The sequence below is a fragment of the Piliocolobus tephrosceles genome, chromosome 4 (genome assembly GCF_002776525.5).
Source record: "Piliocolobus tephrosceles isolate RC106 chromosome 4, ASM277652v3, whole genome shotgun sequence".
In the NCBI taxonomy this organism is placed as follows: Eukaryota; Metazoa; Chordata; class Mammalia; order Primates; family Cercopithecidae; genus Piliocolobus; species Piliocolobus tephrosceles.
In genome coordinates, this window is record NC_045437.1 from 132,977,142 (window position 1) to 132,999,839 (window position 22,698).

Consider the following 22,698-nt stretch of genomic DNA (forward strand, 5'->3'; position numbering starts at 1 on the left):
TTCGTTTTCAAGATTGGCTAGCCAGGCATGGTGGCTCATGTCTGTAATCTCAGCACTTTGGGAGGCTGAGGCCCCACTCACTTGAGGTCAGGAGTTCAAGACCAGACTGGCCAACATGGCGAAAGTCTCTACTAAAAATACACAAGTTAACCGGGTGTGGTGGGCACCTGTAATCCCAACTACTCATAAGGCTGAGGCAGAGAATTGCTTGAACCTGGGAACTGGAGGCTGCAGTGAGCCGAGATCGCACCACTGCACTCCAGCCCGAGACTCCATCTCAAAAAAAAAAAAAAAAAAAAAAAGATTTGTGCACCCGCAACACAAATGTCTTTCTCCCTCTCAGTCCTATTTATTCTTCTACCAATGCAGGGTGGGGAGGTTATATGTTTGTAGAGAGACTGACGCAGGCAGATATTTCAATTTAATCTTTTCCAGTGACTAGGCTGGCTTGTTGAATAAAAGAATTTGAAATTTTCATGCCCACGTAAAAATGGAATCTGGAATGTGAATTGACTTTCCAGTTTGGCTTATACTATTACTCATTCCTATGCATTAGAAATTAAAGGTAGAAGAAAATCCAATAAATAATTCATGAGTTTTTTGCTTGGGAAGAATTATTTCCTAATCTGAGTTCAATGACATTTTTCATTGTATTTTTAATTTTAATTTTAATTTTTTTTTTTGAGATGGAGCCTCACCCTGTTGCCCAGGGTGGAGTGCGGTGGTGCAATCTCTGATCACTGCAACTTCCACTTCCTGGGTTCAAGCAATTCTCCTGCCTCAGCCTCCCAGGTAGGTGGGATTACAGGTGCACGCCACCATGCCTGGCTAATTTTTGTATTTTTAGAAGATACAGGGTTTCCCCAGGTTGACCAGGCTGGTCTTGAACTCCTGACCTCAGGTGATCCACCTGCCTCGGCCTCCCAAAGTGCTGGGATTACAGGCGTGAGTCACCGCACCTGGGGAAAGCTTTCATTTTAGCAAATTAGAAAATTAATTCAAGATGAATTAGAGACTTAAATGTTAGACCTAAAACCATAAAAACCCTAGAAGAAAACCCGGTAAATACCATTCAGGACATAGGCAAGGGCAAGGACTTCATGTCTAAAACACCAAAAGCAACGGCAGCAAAAGCCAAAATTGACAAATGGGATATGATTAAACTAAAGAGCTTCTGCACAGCAAAAGAAACTACCATCAGAGTGAACAGGCAACCTACAGAATGTGAGAAAATTTTTGCAATCTACCCATCTGACAAAGGGCTAATATCTAGAATCTACAAAGAGGTTAAACAAATTTAGAAGAAAAAATCAAACAACCTCATCAAAAAGTGGGCAAAGTGTATGAACAGACACTTCTCAAAAGAAGACATTTGGGCAGCCAACAGACACATGAAAAAATGCTCATCATCACTGGCCATCAGAGAAATACAAATCAAACCACAATGAGATACCATCTCACACCAGTTAGAATGGCGATCATTAAAATGTCAGGAAACAACAGATGCCAGAGAGGATGTGGAGAAATAGGAACACTTTTACACTGTTTTTGGGGCTGTAAACTAGTTCAACCATTGTGGAAGACAGTGTGGCAATTCCTCAAGGAGCTAGAACTAGAAATACCATCTGACCCAGCCATCCCATTACTGGGTATATACCCAAAGGATTATAAACCATGCTGCTATAAAGATACATGCACACATGTTTATTGAGGCACTATTCACAATAGCAAAGACTTGGAACCAACCCAAATGTCCATCAATGATAGACTGGATTAAGCAAATGTGGCACATATACACCATGAAATACCATGCAGCCATAAAAAAGGATGAGTTCATGTCCTTTGTAGGTAATGGATGAAGCTGGAAACCATCATTCTGAGCAAACTATTGCAAGGACAGAAACCCAAACACTGCATGTTCTCACTCATAGGTGGGAACTGAACAATGAGAACACCTGGGTACAGGATGGGGAACATCACACACTGTGGCCTGTTGTGGGGTCGGGGGAGAGGGGAGGGATAGCATTAGGAGATATACCTAATGTAAATGATGAGTTAATGGGTGCAGCACACCAACATGGCACATGTATACATATGTAACAAACCTGCACGTTGTGCACATGTACCCTAGCACTTAAAGTATAATAAAAAAAAAAAGAAAAGAAAAACAAGCCAACCATGAATTTCATATCGTTAGCTAACCTTTCAATAATGAAGGTAAATAAAGATATGTGCAGGTAAACAAAAATTGAGAGAATTTGCTGCTAGGAGAACTGTCTTCCAAGAAATATTAAAGGAATGACAGTGGACAAAACTTGGATATGCATGAAGGAAAGAACAATGTGGGAAATGGTAAATATGTGGCTAATGAGGACTAAACTCTGATTTTTTAATCTTGCCCAAATTCCTGAAAGGTCTGAGAAGTCGTGCCTTACAAATCATAAATTCTCATCAGATGGGTTTTATTTAACCCTATATATTGTGACTTACTTTCCAGTCTGACTCTGGCATAACATTACAAGACAAAGAAGAAAATCAAAATATTTTACCCCAAAACATGTTTCTTTTCCATATCTTGAAATGGCCCTGCAAAGCTGTTTTTTGTGGGGGAAAAGTTGCATCTGTAAAGAATCTCTGGTAACATAGCTATATCTTTTTCTTCTAGGCCCTCCCAATCCTAAAGAGGTTAACTAAAAGTCTCGCACGTTTTAAAGATCTGAACAGGAAACACTTGTCATCTATGGTCTCTAAGGGCAGCCACTATAAGACTTCAAAATAACTTGATCTCCACAGTCTTTTATCTTAACCTGAACATTTCCTTTCTATGATCCCAGGTCTTTAGATAAACTCAACAAATTGTCAACCAGAAAATGCTTAAATTTACCTATAACCTGGAGCCCTGACTTTGAGTTGTCCTGCCTTTCTGGACCAAACCAATGTATTTCTTAAATGTATTTGATTGATGTCTCATGCCTGCCTAAAATGTATAAAACCAAGCTGCGCCCCAACCACCTTGGGCACATGTTCTCAGGCCCTCCTGACTGCTGTGTCATGGGTCATTGTCACTCATATTTGGCTCAGAATAAATCTCTTCAAATATTTTACAGAGTTTGACTCTTTTCGTTAACACTAGATTTAAAAAATAATATATTTTTTCTCTCAATTTCTCTAAACAATCTGTTTAAAGCAATAAATGTATTACTGTATTACTTGGTTTATAAGATATATAGGCACCATATCAACGTCAATAATAGCATACAGGGAGGAGGAGGAAATGGAGACCTACAGGTGAAATGTAGCTATATTGGACCAGAATTAAGTTAGTATTAACCTGGAGAGGACTGTGATGGGTTAAGGATGCATGCAAATACACTTGCACACACTAAACCTCAAAAACTTGCTTAAAAAAACTAACGCAGGAATTAAAATGGTAAGCTAAAACATATTTGTATAACCAAAGAAACGTGATATAAGAGAACCATAGGAACAAACAAGCATGTAGAAAAGTTCTAAAATGACAAACATAAATCTAAGTATACCAGTAATTTTTTACATTAAATTTTACTGGACTAGAAACTCCACTCATAGGCAGAGGTAGTAATGTAAGATTAAGAGTATATTTTTTTCATAGAAAAAACCTTTATATTTAAAATACAATAGAAAGAAAGTAATATAATGGTAAAAGATACATGAAGCAAACAGTAGCCACAAGAGATCTGGAGAGATTATATGTAAATATATTTTAATACAAGAACTATCCTAGAGACTGAGGAGAACATTTCATAATGATAAAAGGGTTAATTAATCAAAAAGATACAGCATTATAAATATAATTGCACCTAACTATAGAGCCCCAAAATATGTGGAGGAAAAATGGACAGAATAAAAAAAAAGAAACACTATCCACTAATTATGTTTGGATTTGTCAGTATTTCTTTTCAGATTTATTTTATTTTATTTTAATTTAATTTTATTTTTTTTGAGACGGAGTCTTGTTCTGTCGCCCAGGCTGGAGTGCAGTGGTGAGATCTCGGCTCACTGCAACCTCTACCTCCCAGGTCCCGGTTCAAGCAATTCTCCTCCCTCAGCCTCCCGAGTAGCTGGGATTACAGGTACGCACCACCATGCCCATCTAATTTTTGTATTTTTAGTAGAGATGGGGTTTCACCATGTTGGCCAGGCTGGTCTTGAACTCCTGACCTCGTGATCTACCCTCCTTGGCCCCCCAAAGAGCTAGGATTACAGGTGTGAGCCACCATGCCTGGCGGGTATGTCAATATTTCTTTAAACATATTCTGATGGCAATTGATATAAAAAGTTATTATCAGTAGAAAGGAATGTCTAGGTTATGATAAAGGATTGTGAAGACCTAGGTTTTATTATGCAGACAAAGCCTCCAGCAGGCAGTAGAGAGAAGACTGTAAATGTTTATTATCAGATATAAGGTTTGTGTTGGTTAATGCTGGAGGAGTATAATAAGGCATGTCAAACCCCTACTTCCTTTCATGGCTTGAACCAGTCTTTCAGGTTAAATTTTAGAGTGCCCTGGCTGAGAAGAAAGTCCAATCAGATTTTTGTGGGGGAGGCTTTTGAATTTTATTTTTGGTTTACACGTCAAAGAAAAAATCTCCAGGAAAATTATAAAATATTTTCTACTGAATGAATATAAGATCAGAACATATCAACATTAATGCAGGTAACGCAATATTTAGAGATAAATTTATAGCTTTAAAAATTAGAAAGGAAGACTTTAATAACCTAGAAAAATTAATTAAGCTTCCACCTTAAGAAACTACAAAAAGAAGAGCCAAAGTAGGATGAACGATTCAAGACCACAGCAGAAATCAATACAAATAAAACAGAGAAACAATAGAGAAAATTAGTGAAACTTACAGTTGATTCCTTGAAAAGATCTACAAAATTGATAACATTTTAGTCAAATGACCAAGAAAAAAAGAGAGAGATAGAAATTACCAAAACTGGGATTAAAAGAGGAAGCATTCTGAACCCTATGGAAATTAAAAGGCTTATAAAGGAATATTTTGAACAACTTTGTGCCAACAATTTGTCAACTTAGATGAAATGGGCAAATTCATGAACAGAAATGATCAAAGTAGACTCAAAAAGAAATTATAAAATTTGCATAGATATATATCAGTGAAAAATATTAAAGTATTTAATTAAATTATTTTAAAATCTTCTTCAAAGGGAAGTCCAGGCCTGCATGGTTTTACTGGGAACTCTATTGACATTTAAATAATTAATAATACCAATCCAATGGAAATCTTTTCAAAAATAGAAGAAAAGGGGACACTTTACAGCTCATTTTACCCTGATACTAAAAGCCACAAAGATATCACAAGAAAACTATAGAACAACACTGCTCATGAATGTAAATGCTAAAATTGTTTAAATAACAACAAATTAGATCCAGTAATGTACAAAAAGGATTATATACTATTACCAAGTGTGGTCGGTTTATTACAGGAATGTTCTTTAGCTTAACATCTGAATATCAATTTGTGTAATACATACATTAATAAAATAAATCAGTGGTCAGCAAACTATAGCCCCTGGGCCAAATCTGGCATGACATTTGTTTTTGCAAATAAAGTTTACTGAAACAAAGCCAAGCCCATTCGTTTACATATTGTATATGATTGCTTTCCGCTACAAAAGCAGAGTTGATTGGTTGCAACAGAGCTCATGTGGCTCACAAAACCAAAAATATTTACTGTATAGCCTTTTCTGGAAAATTCTGCTGACCCTTAAAGGAAAATGCCATATCATCATCTCAAGAGACACAGACAAAGCATTTGATAAAATTGAACTACTATTCATGGTAGAATTCTCAATAAACTAGGAATAGAAGGAAACTTTCTTACTTTAATAAAAGGCAGCTACATAAACCTATGACTAACAACATGCTTAAAGGTGAATGAATGCACAAATTAACACCAACTTTCTTATCGGACCCCACCACTTACCCAAAGTTAGCCTTTGGGTTGGGCGTTTCCACAGTATAGTGAGACCATTCCATGGTCACCAGAAAGATGTTACAGGATCCTGGTACTTACTGGGAATATCTATAGGCCCATCTGGGTTGCCAGAAAGATGTTATAGGAAAGGGGTCCAGATTCAGAACCCAAGAGAAGGTTCTTGGGTCTCACACAAGAAAGAATTCAGGGTGAGTCCATAGAGTAAAGTGAAAGCAAGTTTAAGAAAGTAAAGGAATAAAAGAATGACTACTCCATAGACAGAGCGCTGGTTGCCCATTTTTATGGTTAGTACTTGATGATATGCTAAACAAGGGATGAATTATTCATGCATCCTCTTTTTAGACCATATAGGGTAATGTCCTGATGTTGCCATGGCATCTGTAATCTATCATGGCACTGGTGGGAGTGTAACAGTGATGATGATAAGAAGTCACTTTCGTTGCCACCTAGGTTTTGGTGGGTGTTAGCCAGTTTCTTCACTGCAGCCTGTTTTATCTGCAAGCTGTTTATGATCTGTATTTTACGCCAGCCTCCTATCTCATCCTGTGACTTAGAATGCCTTAACTATCTGGGAATGCAGGCTAGTAGGTTTCAGCCTCATTTTACACAGTGTCTACTCAAAATGGAGTTGCTCTGGTTCACACGCCTGACATTACCCCCTCCCTTTTATAATCCTAAGGGTTTGTATAATTTTAATCCTAAGGGTTGCAGAGAGTTGAAAATCCATCTTCTGTAACTTCTTCATGATGAATAGGAGCAATGATATTCCTGCCTAACTATGAGAGTCTCTTGTATTCAGGGTAGAGAGGAGCTCAGTCAGAAAGCATCAGTATGGTGAGGGCAATTCATGACTCTGAGTTTTGACAAAAGGTGATATCTGGAAGATTCATAAGTGTTTAACTTAAGAAAACGAGTAAGCTTATCCTTATTCCTAACACAAATAGCAGAACAGCAATATATTCCACAACAGTAAAGCAAAAGAAATAAAATTATTCCAAGTAAACTAAGTTAGAGGACTTTCCATGAACTGGGCACCTGTTGGAACCAAGCTGACATGGGGTTGTTATCTGATTCCAATATGTGTTCAGAATTAGAATGCTGATTTAGATTTTACATTCCCCATCCCTCTTGTTTCCTCTGAGCAACAGTCAGATGTCACTAGTTGGTTCACAGGAATAAGCAGGGTTAGTCTAAATTGCAGAAACAAACTTAAAAACAACTGATAAGACTAGAATTTAATAACAAGTGTACCACCGTTTTTGAAACATAATTTCTCTCCAGTTTCCCATTTTTACTAAAGACAAATTGTGGTAAGTCTGATTTGCTTTATTATACATGGCCTGATTATTTGTATAAAGTGCAATAAGAATAATTATTTTTTACATAAACTCTTTTTAAATTGGCTTTGATGGAACTTTATTCCATAGAAGGAATCTAAGACATTTTTAGAGCCCATCCCTGCCATAGGTTTGTACCCTCAAATACCTATGAGGTGAGTAAATTCCCCTCCTCTTAGGGTCCCAAGATAACCTGGGGATCCTGGACCTGTTAGAAAGTGACATTCTTTACTTACCACAGGTCAGAAACCCTGTACAGTGGCTGTTGTAGACAAGGTCTGAGGCCAATTCCCCAAGGGACTTTTATTGGCTTTACAAGTCAAGTTTGATTCCTTAAAGGAAAACATGCCATTCCAGTCAAAGCCTTGGTAAAATAACCAGTGTTTCCAATTGTGTCCTGTTGCAAAAGAAAACAGGTTCTTATTTCAGTTATGCAAATAACTATATTGCCATAACATAAAAATACTCACAAACAGTTTCCAAATTCTGGAGAAATTAGGTTGAGAGAACCAAATATGCTTCAAATGTTATTCACAGCAATATACTTTACTCAACTGCTAAGAGCTGCAAATAGCTCAAAGGATAAGTTTCCTTGACTCTGAAAAACAAAACAAAGGATCAGCAGCATTTTAAGCAAAGCTAAAATGATTACTTTAGTCTTCTATTATTCAGTCAATTCAGTTAACTTCTGTTCTGCTTGATATGCCTGAACATTTCAGCTCTCCATGAGTATTCTGAAAGTGTTTTCCTTTATTTTAATATCACAATTTCCAAAGTTGTCAGAAACCTACATTGAAGAACACTTGTTAGAGTTCTATAGTTGATTATAAACCAACTTTTGAAGAGGATTAAAACAAGGCAACAATTGTGTGTGGATGACAAAAAATCTTAGGACAGCCACCATTAAAGTCACAATTGATAAGGAAATTTGCTTCCTTCTGTGGTATACAATGATTTTATGTAACAATTATAATTATTCATAATATACACTAAGTCATATCAGAATTATAAGACTTTTAAAAATAATTTTGGATATATACCAACAATACATTTATACAATTACAGCCCCCCAAAATCCAAACACCATTTTACATTTGATAATGCTTCCTGTATGATTTTTGTACCAAATAAGCCAAATGTGACTGTTGCATTAGTGCCTTATTGATGACAAACCCAATTCTTTATAAAATGTTATAGACAAATGTATTCAATCTTAATGAGTTTTACTTTTAGGTAAGATTTTCATAAACCTTTTATAACCCTTCACATATTTTTGTTAAGGAGCAAATTATAGCAGGTTTTTGCTCTAAAAAACTTGTGCTTTTATTCCAATGCTTAATTTATAGAAAAACTGAATACTCCTTTAACTTTAGCCAATATATTCACACACAGAATGTCTTACAGTTAATTTTTCACAACTTTCTAAAACTTGCTTAAACCTTCAGCTTCATTCTACCTAACTTAAAACAATAATTTAACCATTTAATTTAAGGAAGAAAATTTACATTCCCATGACTTCTAATAAGCTTTTACCAAAAGCATATTTCACTTTCCTTACACACCTTATGTATAGAACTATTCTTCAGTAGTCTCAATTACATGTTACGATGTTAACTCTCAGCGATTTTTACTTTTGGTGAAAATCCTGGTTAGTAAGCATTTTAATTATGTACTAGGTGTGGAGCCTAAGACACAGACAGAAGTGCAGATAAGGTCTGACTTTGTCTTGCATTGCTGGGGGTATGGCTAACATCACATGTCTCCAGGCCTTATCTAGACTCTAATGTCATCAAAGTAGATAAATTGAACAATTTTCAAAAGTGAAAGCAGCAGCTTATGACCTTAAAGCATTTAGCAAACCTAATATCTGACCTGCATAATTTAGACCAAATGTTTACATTTTTAAGATATTTTCATTTTACCAGTAATCTTTAAAACTGTCTTCATTTCCCAAAGATTACTTAAGTCACATGAACTAAATAAAAGGCATTATACATTTAGTTTTTCTTACAAAAATATGACTTAAGCATTTATTATTTTTAATCAATTAATCAAAGCTCTTTCATATACAAACACCACACCCATGATACACATAAATACATAAACTGACAGAAGATAAAGGACTCATCTCCTAGGATGGGAATTGAACCCTGAACCCGGGCCACCACTGTGAAAGAGAAAGCACAGCCACATGGTTACAAGGTCAAGCTCCCAAGGATATACAAGACAAGAGGGAAACCTCATCCAGTTTTTTTGGGGGACCTGCACAAAAGTTTGTAACTGACCAGTTTGCTGGGCCATCTTGAACAGCAGGCTTATGGATGTCCTAAGCCCATGTTCTATCCTAAGGTACCCCTCTTTATGACAGAATAATACAGAATGACACAGGAAACACACCAGATTGGCTACAGCTTAAGACTAGCCTTACAAATCCTTTCTTCCATTAATCAAAACTTTGTAAGAAATAGTGATTTTTACCATTCCTACAACCAGTTTGCACAGAGAGAGACGATAGCATTGCCTGAGGCAAGGTGGGGAAGGCCAGGTGTTCAGGGAAGCCATACAAAGACCCACCCAATGCAGCGACAGTGAAGAGTTCAGGTGGTCACTTCTCAGTAGTGAAGGGATGTTTTCCAGCAGTCCCATCAGCTCTCAAGTTTTCCCTTTATGGGAGGAAAAATCTCCTCATGTCCCATGATCCTGTACCTGCCTAACCCTGTCACCCACATCCATCAGCAAAGAGTACAAGGCAAATTATTCCAAGGAGAATAGAAGTTAACATCCTGTAATGCCGAATCTGTTCTTAGCCAAAAGGGACTTTACTGAGAGGGTCTTCTAGCCCCCTAAATCTTAGAAGGGACTCTAACCCTCTTAAGTTGGGCCTCTAACCCAATCCCATTCTTTATTTGGGTACCCCACCACTTACCCAAAGTTGTCCAATCAGTGCTGCAATCTATTTCCTTTGAGTCAGGAGTCTCATCAGTATTGTCCCCTTAGTGTTCACCAGAAAGACGTTACCGGACCCCAACACTTACCCAAAGTTAGCCTTTGGGTCAGAGTTTCCATACTAGAGTCCATTCCATAGTTGCCAGAAAGATGTTATAGGACCTTGCCACTTACTGGGGGCTTACGCAGTATAATCCCATCTGGGTCACCAGAAAAATGTTACAGAAAAGGGGTCCAGATCCAGACCCCAAGAGAGGGTTCTTGGATCTCGCACAAGGAAGAATTCAGAGCGACTCCATAAAGTGAAAGCAAGTTTATTAAGTAAAGGAATAAAATAATGGCTACTCCATAGACCGAGCAACCCCAAGGGCTGCTGGTTGCCCATTTTTATGGTTATTTCTTGATGATAAGCTAAATAAGGGGTGGATTATTCATGCCTCCCCTTTTTAGACCATATAGGGTAACTTCCTGACATCGCAGTGACATCTGTAAACTGTCATGCTGCCAGTGTGAGTGTAGCAGTGAGGACGACAAGAGGTCATTCTTGTCACCATCTTAGTTTTTGTGGGTTTTAGCCAGCTTCTTTACTGCAACCCGTTTTATCAGCAAGGTCTTTATGACCTGTATTTTGTGCCAGCCTCCTATCTCATCCTGTGACTTATAATGCCTTAACTGTCTGGGAATGCAACCCAGTATGTTTCAGCCTCATTTTACCCAGCACCTACTCAAGATGGAGTTGCTCTGGTTCACACACCTCTGACAACTTAATTTATTTGCCTCTTTTATCAGCTTTTGCTCATGCATACAGTTGCCTCTCCCATTTAAACCTTAGTACAGTGGTTCTCAAAATGTGCTATGGGGACGGACACTTTCAAAGTCGGCTAGGTTAAAACTATTTTCATAATAATCCTAATGTAATATTTGCTCTTTTCACTTCATTCTCCTGTGAGCATAATGTGGGTAAAATATATTTTTTTCCTATGAAAACGTGTTACCACATAACAGTTTTATTGTTGATGTTTTAAATGAGTTGGTAATGATCTTTAACATTTGTTTTTATTTACAACATGGTAAATATTGATAGATAAAATCCACATGAACAAAATCTTTTTTTTGATCTTCAATAGTTTTTATGGGTATAGTGAGTTCTTGAGATAAAAGTTTGAAAACCATTGTCCTTGTCCATCTGCCAGGTGTAAGAACTCCTATTGACCACATTTGTTACCAGAGGATTAGACAATGAATTGGAGTGGTTTTGAGTGATAACTTATTTTGATTGCAAAAATCATCTACGTCAAGATAAACTATAGCTTTTGGCCAGAATGTCATTTGGAAATGCAACAAATATTAATACAGGATTTCTTTTTGTTTTTCTTGGTGATGTGTAATGGAAATAAACACAATCCTAGTAAAAGGAGAAGCATAAACATGGAAAGGATTTGGAACAGTGTCTAGCATAAGAGTAAGCCCTTAACACAGGTAGTGATTATTACTATTTTATTTTTACCCTATCACAGTTGCTATTCAGTTATTTATTCAACAAGTATTTATTGAGTACTATATGCCAGGCTCAATGGTCTGCATTGGGGTTTCAGTGACGGGCAAAACACAAACAGTTCTGCCTTCAAGGACTTTATAGTCAAGTGAGAGAGGCAGTAGAATCATCACATAAAAATTCTAATTACAAATCGTGGTAAGCAAACGAAGTGATAGAGGTATAAGTAGACCAAGATTTGATCTGATTTTCAGAGTCAGTAAAAGCTTCTTTGAAGAAGTCCCAGTTGAGCTGCAATTTGAAAAATGGGAAGGAGGAATTAAGGAGACACAAAGGAAAGAGTAGCACGCTGAGCATGTTTACAGACCCCGCAGTAGAAAGAGAATGATGAGGGGGCCAATGTGGCTGAAACCCAAAGATTCAGTAACTATTTAAGAGCAAAAGCCACAATTATTTTGCACCAATCTAATAGTAGTAGTAGTAGTAGGTTAGATCCCAAGCCATTGGGGGATTTTTAAGGCTTTGCTAAGAATTTTAGACTTTCATCACATGATCAGTGGGGAGCCACGGAAAGCTTTAGGAAAACTGTGGCAACCTTAGATTTGCGTTTTCGAAAGATCACTGGCAGCTGGAGTGTAGTGGGGCAAGAGTGACAAGCAGGGAGACTATGTACAGGGTTAAGGCGGTATCCCAGTGAAAGATGGTGGGAGCCTGGAACAGGATAATGGCAGGTAGAAACACAAAACAGTGGACGAATTTGGGATGTATAATATTTTGGAAGTAGGACCACAGGGCCTGGTGATTAACTGAAACTTTTGCACAATAATCACACAAAGTCGAAGAGCCTCCCCAGCAAGATCAGCTAATGGGTTATTGATAAGTTGCAAAATCTTCACCATTCTCCCTTAGCAAAGATTCAAAAGCCCTGGTGATACTCAGGGCCGACAGATTACTCATGCCGCACAGAGCGGGCCCACAAGGCGTCGCTCGCCTTGTGACGCAAGACTTTATTCCCTGGACGTCAGTGGCCTGGAAGCGCAGCGTTTCCTGGGCAACGCCATTGTCGCAGCTCCGGGCGGGGTAGGGATAACTAAAGATAACGGCCGGGAGGGAACTCCACAAGACAGGGAGAGTCAGAGAAAATGGGCAACAAGTGCGGCGGCTTCGGCCATGGCAGGTGATTCGAGGACTCAGCACGAGGCGAGAGTAGGGACCGGGAAGAGCCGGAAAACCCGCCTGTGATTGGCCGTCCAGGGGTATCGGTCGCTTGTGATTGGTGAAGTCCAAACAGACAGCTGCGTTTTGAACCGCGTAGGGTTCTGGGTAGCAAAGGCCTTGCAAAGGTCTTAACCGAAAGGGGGAGGGGGAAGGTCGCCAACAAACGGCTGAGCTCACAATCCAGGCCGGGGCGTCCCTCTCCCCCATGGAGAGAGCCAGACAGGAGCCGCCGCCGCAACAGCGCCCGTTGCATCCCGCTCCGCCCCCGCTGCCGGTCGAGGGCACCACCTTTTGGGCAGGGGCCGTGGAGCCCCCTCCGTCGCCTCCCACACTAAGCGCGGCCGCCAGTGCGACCTTGGCCTCGTCGTGCGGGCTGTCCGTGGCGTCCGGCTTACAGCCCGCGGTGCAGCGGCTGCTGCAGGTGAAGCCAGAGCAAGTGTTGCTGCTACCACAGCCTCAAGCCTGGGACGAGGAAGCCGCTGCCTCGCCCGCGCAGGCGCGGCTGTTGCAGTTCAGGCCCGACCTTCGGCTCCTGCCGCCGTCGTCAGCGTCCGAGGGCGCCCCCTCCAGGCCGGAGTTGCACCCGGTGCAGCCCCGGGCGCTGCACTTCAAGGCCAAGAAGCAGGAGCTGGGGCCCGGCCTGGACCCGTCATTGGGTCCTCGTGGGGGCGTCGAGACCGGTCCTAGAGTCTCCAGGGTGGTAAAGTTGGAAGGCCCCGGACCGGCCCTTGGCTACTTCCGAGGGAGCGAGAGGGGCAAGCTGGAGGCCGAGGAGGTCATGAGAGACGCGATGAAAGGCGGGGAAGGCAAAAGCCCGGCGGCCATCCGAGAAGGTGTGATCAGAACGGAGGAACCCGAGAGACTCCTCGAAGACTGCAGGCTCGGCGCAGAGCCCGCGTCCAATGGCCTAGTTCATGGCAGCGCGGAGGTCATCTTGGCCCCAACGTCCGGTGCCTTTGGGCCGCACCAGCAAGACCTCAGGATCCCTTTGACTCTCCACACGGTCCCCCCTGGGGCCCGGATCCAGTTTCAGGGAGCTCCGCCTTCAGAGCTGATAAGATTGACCAAAGTCCCCCTTACACCAGTGCCTATTAAAATGCAGTCCCTACTGGAGCCTTCTGTAAAAATCGAAACCAAAGATGTCCCGCTCACCGTGTTGCCCTCAGATGCAGGTATTAGACAGCAGGGGAGAGGGGTTTTCAAAACTGCACCTGTGTTGCCCATAGCTGTTTTGTCAGCAGTTCCCAAGTCTAAACTACAAAAGTAAAGTCATGGAACCGATTATTTTCAGGGCAGAGTCTGCACAGGTATCACTTCTGATCGACTTGTATATATAGCAGTAAAATACACGAATGCCTTCAAGATTCTCAAGTAGTTTTTAAAAAATCGATTTTAAGGCCCAGTATTTAGATAGGACTAATTTTTGTACACAAAAATAGAGGTATTTTCTAGACAGCACAGAGCCCTCAGTTTATATGCTACAAATAATCAAGATTAAAAATATTGTATTATAATAGCTCAGTACTTTTATATGTGTCAAGATATAGAAGAAATTATGGTGTTTAATGAAAAAAGTGATTAAATAGGAAAGTTTATACCCATTATAGAGGCTATCTTTAAAAATGAGCAATAAACATTCTTCTAGCAGAAAACAGTATGTGATTCAATGTAATATTTTAGTGTTTATTCCTCTGAAAGGTAAGGACTTATAGAAATACTGAAAATAATACGGTAGAATAAGCCATAAATACTGTTTTTAAAGAAATGACTAGTCCCAGCAGTAACAAGTACAAATAGATGTTTTTATTTCTATCCAGTATTTCCAGATATAAAGTTAGCAAATTCTTATTTTACGATTTAGTTCACACAGAACACTTTGCCAATGAACATCTTGGAAAGTCATATTAATCTTTGGTTCATATTTTCTTTATGTTTGTTTATTTTTTAATTTTCTGTGTTGATTCTTCCTCTGCACTCCACTCTGTTGCTTTTCTCTTCAGTATTTTTTAGATTTTTGTTTTCTAAAGGAAAGAAAGGGAAAGCTTTCTTTATACTACTTATTTCATCCTTAGTGTTTTTAAGAAATTTTTAATATATCAGGCAATCCTAAAATATAAATTTATGGACAGTTATTTTTGATAAAATACATGAGAGATGTGAATTTGACAGCTTCCTTTGTTGAAATTTCAACTGGCTCTGTGACTTTCTTCTTTTAAATTTTGTTTTATGAAAAAGAGATGCTCGTCTCGAATTCCTGAGCTGAAGCAATCCTCTGCCTCGGCCTCCCAAAGTAATGGGATTACAGGTGTGAGCCATTGTGCCTGCCTTCTCTGACTTTCAAAAAAATTACTTTTTTAATTTTCTCTCATTTTTTTTTCTGAAATATTGGCAGAGAGGTTCTAGGAACGAAGGTCAGAAGCAAATGTGAGCCATTGCACCTGCCTTCTGCGACTTCCAAAAAACTTTTTTTGAGACCGAGTCTCAGTCCGTTGCCCAGTCTGGAGTACTGTGGCGTGATCTCAGCTAGCTGCAACCTCCACCTCCTGGGTTCAAGCGATTCTCCTGCCTCAGCCTCCCAGGTAGCTGGGATTACAGGCATGAGCCACCACGCCCAGCTAATTTTTGTATTTTCAGTAGAGATGGGATTTCACCATGTTGGCCAGGCTGGTCTCAAACTCCTGACCTCACGTGATCCACCTGCCTTGGCCTCCCAAAGTGCTGGGATTACAGGCATGAGCCACCTTGCCCGACCCAAAAAAATTTTTTTATTGTTTTCTCTCATTTTTCTCCCAGGACACAGGACTAGTGTTGATGATTCCACTTGGTGGGAGCTTCAGCTTCATAGTGAAATACAACTAATATAGTATTATAATTTGATAAATATTTTTGCTTGAAAGGACACAAGAGCAGCATGTAGATGAGTTCCTGTGAATGTTTAGAGAACCTCTACCTAGCTAAGATTATAGTCATGAGTAAGTAATGTGTGGTTCCTGTCCCTTAATGATAGAATATTTTTATTGGTAAATAAACTAAATGTTAATTATTGTTAGAGGTACTAATAATACAGATCAAAGAAGTAATAAGCCAACAATTTACTGTCTTCAACATGATTATTTCCACAGTATCTTCAACAGTATTATTCTCTTTGAGGAAAAGGAGTCATTCTAAACTACAGTTCAGAATGGCGAGTTCAGGGGATGTAAGGAATTGTGGAATACTGGCAGGTTTTTTTGGTTATACTGAAGTGTGTATTTCCTCCACATATTTCAAAAATAAGTATAGACGGAGGTGCACTTTACCTTAAAATTGTGTGTGTGTGTGGCACATTAATTTAGCCTCTTAATTTTTGTCATGTAGGCATACCAGACACTCCCTTCAGTAAGGACAGAAATGGTCATGTGAAGCGACCCATGAACGCATTTATGGTTTGGGCAAGGATCCACCGACCAGCACTAGCCAAAGCTAACCCAGCAGCCAACAATGCAGAAATCAGTGTCCAGCTTGGGTTAGAGTGGAACAAACTTAGTGAAGAACAAAAGAAACCCTATTACGATGAAGCACAAAAGATTAAAGAAAAGCACAGAGAGGAATTTCCTGGTAATCAAATGAAATAATGCCTCTTACTTCTTTTAAATGAATTTATTTAGTTAAAGATTAGGGTAGGTTGAGTTTGAAAGACAAAAATGTATATTTTTTTTTCTGGTATGTACAAAAAAGAGAATAATGACTAATATAACAGCAATTGACACGACACTGGGCATGAGTTTCCTTAAATGGAACCAAGCAAAGGGATATCTGATTTCATATTCACCAACCCACACAAATCAGAGGACACGCAGTTTCATTGTGATTTTGATTTAGATAGATATAAATGTAATGAAAGTACATATCGAAAGCTTTAGGCTATAATTTTGCAAGTAAACTATAGAAGTGTTAAAATGATAGCAACAGAAAAAAAAATTCAGTCTACACTTAATGAGAATGCAGGGATTGTCACCATATTCCATTTTAACATATGATTGTCAGAACATAGTCCTGCCTTCTGATTGACCGATTTAGCCCTGTCATGATATAGTGTGAAATAAATCCGATTTCTCCCTAGCAGTGAGAACACAGGGATTAAGCTTGGGAAAATACAAGTATGGCCAGCATGTCTGTGCAAGGTGGGACAAAACTTACTATTTTCTGAAATATTGGGAGAGAGGTTCTAGGAATGACGGTCAGAGGCAGCAGCTGTAGGGAACCAGTGATTGTTCTGATTACACAGTGGCTGCAAATGCCATGGTTCCACTGGTCTGACTTTGGAAGAAATTGAGTTATTTGTGGACTTGGAGATTGCTGAGTTTAGGAGAGTGACTTTTCTTGAACTAGGCATAAAAATAGTGACTGATCGGCCGGGTGCCATGGCTCACACCTGTAATCCCAGCACTTTGGGAGGCCGTGGCGGGTGGATCATGAGGTCAGGAGATCGAGACCATCCTGGCTAATACAGTGAAACCCCATCTCTACTAAAAATACATTTAAAAAAAAAATTAGCCAGTCATGGTGGTGGGCATCTGTGTCCCACCTACTTGGGAGGCTGAGGCAGGAGAATGGCGTGAACCCAGGAGGCAGAGCTTGCAGTGAGCTGAGATCTTGCCACTGCACTCCAGCCTGGGCAACAGAGCGAGACTCTGTCTCAAAAAAAAAAAAAAAAAATAGTGACTGATCATTAGTGACTATTGCATTGTAAGATATAGACAATTGTATCTTACAGAAAGTGAGGAAATGAGGAGATGAATAATGTCATAGTGAGGCATTGTTTGATAAGGTGGAGGAAAGGCTTTGGGATTCAAGTACAGTGGTTTTGATGTTGACTGTACTACAGATTCATTCTGTGTCATTGGTTATAAAACATTTGACCCTTGGCCGGGCGCAGTGGCTCACGCCTGTAATCCCAGCCCTTTGGGAGGCCGAGGCGGGCAGATCACGAGGTCAGGAGTTCGAGACCAGTCTGGCCAACTAAAAATACAAAAAATTAGTCAGATGTGGTGGTGTGCACCTGTAATCCCAGCTGCTCAGGAGGCTGAGGCAAGAGAATCACGTGAACCTGGGAGGCAGAGGTTGCAGTGAGCCGAGATTGCGCCATTGCACTCCAGTCCAGGCAACAGTGCAAGACTCCGTCTCAAAAAAAAAAAAAAAATTGACCCTCTTTCTTTCAATTATGAGTTATAACATTGGTCGCTAGTCAGGAGCTATTTGGATATGTATGTTAAAATACACACAGTGGAGAAGTCATTCACTGAAATAATATCCCAGAACTGGAAAAGATACTTTAGACAATAATTTGTTTTTAAAACACTTTAAAGTGCTTTGCATTTTAGTATGAAAAAAATTATTTAAAGGCTAAATAGAGGCTACACATTTAAACATATTTTGTCTTCTGTAGGTTGGGTTTATCAGCCTCGTCCAGGGAAGCGAAAACGATTCCCTCTAAGTGTTTCCAATGTATTTTCTGGTACCACACAGAATATCATCTCTACAGATCCTACAACAGTTTATCCTTATTGCTCACCTACAGACTCTGTGGTAATTCCCAGCCTACAGAATCCCATCACTCATCCAGTTGGTGAGTTAGTTTTATTGTAGATTACTATTTTTTAAATATCTGCAAGAAAATGTTACCTCAAGTTTGAAGTTTTCTTTCTGTTAGTCTTAAGAATTTGGAACAACAATATTAAGGAAAAAAAAGAAGAGGGAAAGTGAGAACATTAAATAGGAGAAGGAAAAATTTCAGTAGAGATCAAAACACTTGGTTTGCCAGAGTAGCAAATAATCCACGTGTAAAACCTCAGACCTTTTAAGCAAATCAGGATGGGCCCATAGATTAGGCAGATAATGCAGGAAATGACTGAGGTAATTCAATAGGAAAAAGGAGAGTCTTTTTACTAACAGCATAAAAGAATGTCTTGATAATGGGGTATGAGGCATCCTGTCCTGGAACTTAGTAATGATACTGATTTGTTGAGACCATTCTCTCACTGCTCTAGAAAAGCAGTGGAAGTAATCTATTTTCTACCAAATATTTGTTTGGTTCATTATATTAATCTTCCTAAATGTCTCCTCTGAGTTCTTTACATTCTTTTTATTGATTTTAGGAACCAAAAATTGAGAAGCTAATATCTTAATAACTTGTTATAGGGCTATCCATCATTGGTTTGTTTTTCCAGAACATTTTTTTTTTCTTTTTTTGAGACAGAGTTTTCGCTCTTGTTGATCAGGCTGGAGTGCAATGGTGCAATCTCAGCTCACCACAACCTCCGCCTCCCGGGTTCAAGCAATTCTCCTGCCTCAGCCTCCTGAGTAGCTGATATTATAGGCATGTATCACCACACCCGGCTAATTTTGTATTTTTTCTGGACATGGAGTTTCTCCATGTTTGTCAGGCTGGTCTGGAACTCCTGACCTCAGGTGATTTGTCCGCCCTGGCCTCCCGAAGTGCTGGGATTACAGGCATGAGCCACCATACCTGGCCCCCAGAACATGTTTTAACCATTTTTAAAGGAGAGCTTTATACATTCACTACTTGCTGTCACTTTTTTTTTTTTTTTTTTTTTTTTTTTTTTGAGACAGGGTCTCACTCTGTTGCCTAGGCTGCAGTGCAGTAGCAGGATCACAGATCACTGCAGCCTTGTCCTCCTGGGCTCAAACGATTCTCCCACCTCAAGCTACCTAGTAGCTGGGACTACAGGTGCACACCACCATGCCCGGCTAATTTTTGTATTTTTTTGGAGATGGGGTTTTGTCATGTTGCCCAGGCTGGTATCGAATCCTGGGCTCAAGTGATTGAGCCTTGACCTCTCAAAGTGCCAGGATTATAAGTGTGAGCCACCACACCTGGCCCACATTCTTGAAACTACTAAGACTGCTTAAACCTGCTTTTTCTATTTTTTTTTTAACCTGTTTAAATCCTTCTGGTAATAAAGCCACCCATATGAGCTGAGAGTTTTAGATGCCTTGGCAACTGACTTATTAGAATTTTAGGCATTTTCAGTGTTGTTGTTGTTGTTGTTTTTAATGTATCATTTTAGCAATCGATAGCAACAAGCTATATTCCAGATGTCTAGACTCAAGAGAGAGATGCAGAAAGCTGATCCTATAGCCCTGTTCTCTCCTAGCACAGTCAGGGACTCTCAATCTTCACTATTTGGTAGTGACTTCTTTAATCTTGTATTTCAACCCAGGCTTAATTATGACTTTTTTCGCTTACCTTGTTTTTCTGTTACATTATTTATTTATTTTTTGAGACAGAGTCTTGTTCCATTACCCAAGATAGAGTGTAGTGGCCCGATCTTGGCTCACTGCAGCCTCTGCCTCCTGGGTTCAAGCAATTCTCTCACCTCAGCCTCCCGAGTAGCTGAGACTACAGGTGCACACCACCATGCCCATCTAATTTTTGCATTTTTAGTAGAGATGGGGTTTCACCATGTTATCCTGGCCTCAAGTGATCCACCCATTTCGGCTTCCCAAAGTGCTGGGATTACAGGTGTGAGCCACCATGCCCAGCCTGTGTTATGTTATGATTTCTGTTTTCATAATATAAGTTTCTTCTTTTTATCCCATTTTCCAAGACCTCACTTACATCTGCTTCTACCCACTGTTAAATGCTGTATATTTTCTCTTCCCAGAAATAGAATTAACAGTGTTCTTATTTGAAGCAGCTGACATTTGATATATTAATTTTATGCCATTCTGAGCAAAGATAAGGGTTGAGTAGAAACTGGAAAATTTTTTCGAATGTTGGCAGGGTTCTTTCTCCATGATGTTGTATTTAAGTATGGTAGGCAGAATTATACGAAGCATTTCAGAGCTATGCACAACAGTAATCAGATCTAAGACAACAATTATTTTTTTGTTTGTGCTTAGTTTTTTGTTCTGTTTTTCACAGTATCCCTTATTTCTGGTGATATATAGTGTCAGTAAAGATTCATTTCTTGGGCCAGCTGTGGTGACTCATGCCTTTAATCCTGGTGCTTTGGGAGCCTAGGAGTTCGAGACCAGCCTGGGCAACGTAGCAAGACCCTGTCTCTAAAAACAAACAAAATTATTTCTTGCATCTTAAAAGATAAACGGAGAACATTATCTTATAAGCATAATTTGGGAATTATTAAGATATACACCTTAATAATAAATCATGAAATTTATCTGCTATTTTATTCCCCAATCATATAGCTTTGAAATATATTCTTATAGATTGTTCTCATCAACTTGGCGTTATATTACTTAGAGAAGTCAGTATCACTTGCAAATTTGGAAATTTCACTGTATATTTAATATTCTAAATCATTTGTGTAGCTTTTAGAACAGATTATAGCACATCTCTTGTGTGCTATAATCTTGGGGAATCATAATTTTAATATCTTGTCATGTGCAGATGTTAGTTTATATACTTTTTTGTTTGTTTCAAGTAATTTCATATTCTAAATATGAAGTTATGATAATTTTGTTTTTCAAGCATGTTTGCTTTATTTCCATGGAAGAAAGATACCAAGATAGTGAGGTATGTGATTTTTCTCATATAGAAACAATTTGCTCTTTTTCTGTAGCAAGCTTTGCGCATTAATATCATACTGTATAGATTTCACCACCATTTCAGGTGTAGATAATAGACTCACCAAGCTAGAGTTCTCAAGGTCATCAGTTTCAATAGCTGGAAGTCATATTAACTTGCTAAAAATCTCTGGCAGAAGCCATTTGTACCTACTTTGTCTAAAATTTTCTCAGTTCTACCTTGAGGTTTTAAAAATAATTTTTTATATTTATATTTATATATATATTTGAGACGAAGTCTCACTCTGTTGCCCATGCTGGAGTGCAGTGGCGCAATCTCAGCTCACTGCAACCTCTGCCTCCTGGGTTCAAGTGATTTTCCTGCCTCAGCCTCCCTAGTAGCTGGGATTACAGGCATGTACCACCATGCCCGGCTAATTTTTGTATTTTTAGTAGGGTTTCACCATGATAGCCAGGCTGGTTTTTCAAACTCCTGACCTCAGGTGATCTACCCACCTCTGCCTCCCAAAGTGCTGAGATTACAGGTTGTGAGCCCCCATGCCTGGACAGAGGTTTGTCTTTTTTTTTTTTTTCTTTTTCTTTTTCTTCCTTTTAAAAAAAAAGTCTTAGGTGAATGCCATCTAAGACCTATTTATATTCTTTTTGTCAATTGAATACGGTAGTTGATCTAATATTTTTAACCTATTTGCTTTGAAATTAGTTAGGGTTCAGAAATCTTCTTAAGGTCTTCTTTAGTAGAAAGAATTTATTGAGTCTATCTGTTCTCTTTCAGTTGCTGTTTATACCGTAATGACTAAATAATTCCACTGATTCTTTCCTTTTTGTAAAAATATTTGGAGTCAATTAGTATTGACTTTGAGGTCTCTCAGATGTGGCTCCTTCTGTTTTCCTTTGGACTGCCTAACGTTTTTGCATTTGCCTCACCGCAGTTGGGCTTATTTGTACATTTGGACAAGCTTTTGAAGGTTTTTTGTTGTTTTTGTTGTTATTTTTGTTATCATTTTTTATTTTTTGCCAGTTAGCCATAGTAACTGTGACTTTGAGGCACATTTCTTTCTTCTGTGTTTTTAGCATTGTTGTGTAAAATAATCTCCATTTTTCTATGAACTTTTTATTTTAATCTCTATCAGCCTTTTCCCTAGCCCGTATCAAT

The 22,698-nt window shown here is 39.2% G+C and overlaps 1 protein-coding gene across 3 annotated transcripts in view; it reads left to right on the top strand.

Annotated features, from left to right (window-relative positions):
* SOX30 (SRY-box transcription factor 30) overlaps positions 1-22,698 on the top strand; it is a 58,948-nt gene that overhangs the window by 20,123 nt on the left and 16,127 nt on the right. Inside the window, exons 1-3 of one of the 3 annotated variants that reach the window (XM_023218804.2) lie at positions 12,837-14,167; positions 16,353-16,592; positions 18,424-18,603. In XM_023218804.2, the coding sequence (XP_023074572.1) occupies positions 13,201-14,167; positions 16,353-16,592; positions 18,424-18,603 (1,387 nt within the window). In that variant the 5' untranslated portion in view covers positions 12,837-13,200. Of the gene's footprint in view, positions 1-12,836; positions 14,168-16,352; positions 16,593-18,423; positions 18,604-22,698 lie in introns of those variants that run through there. The other 2 variants (XM_023218805.1, XM_023218806.1) reach the window with 2 other exon arrangements.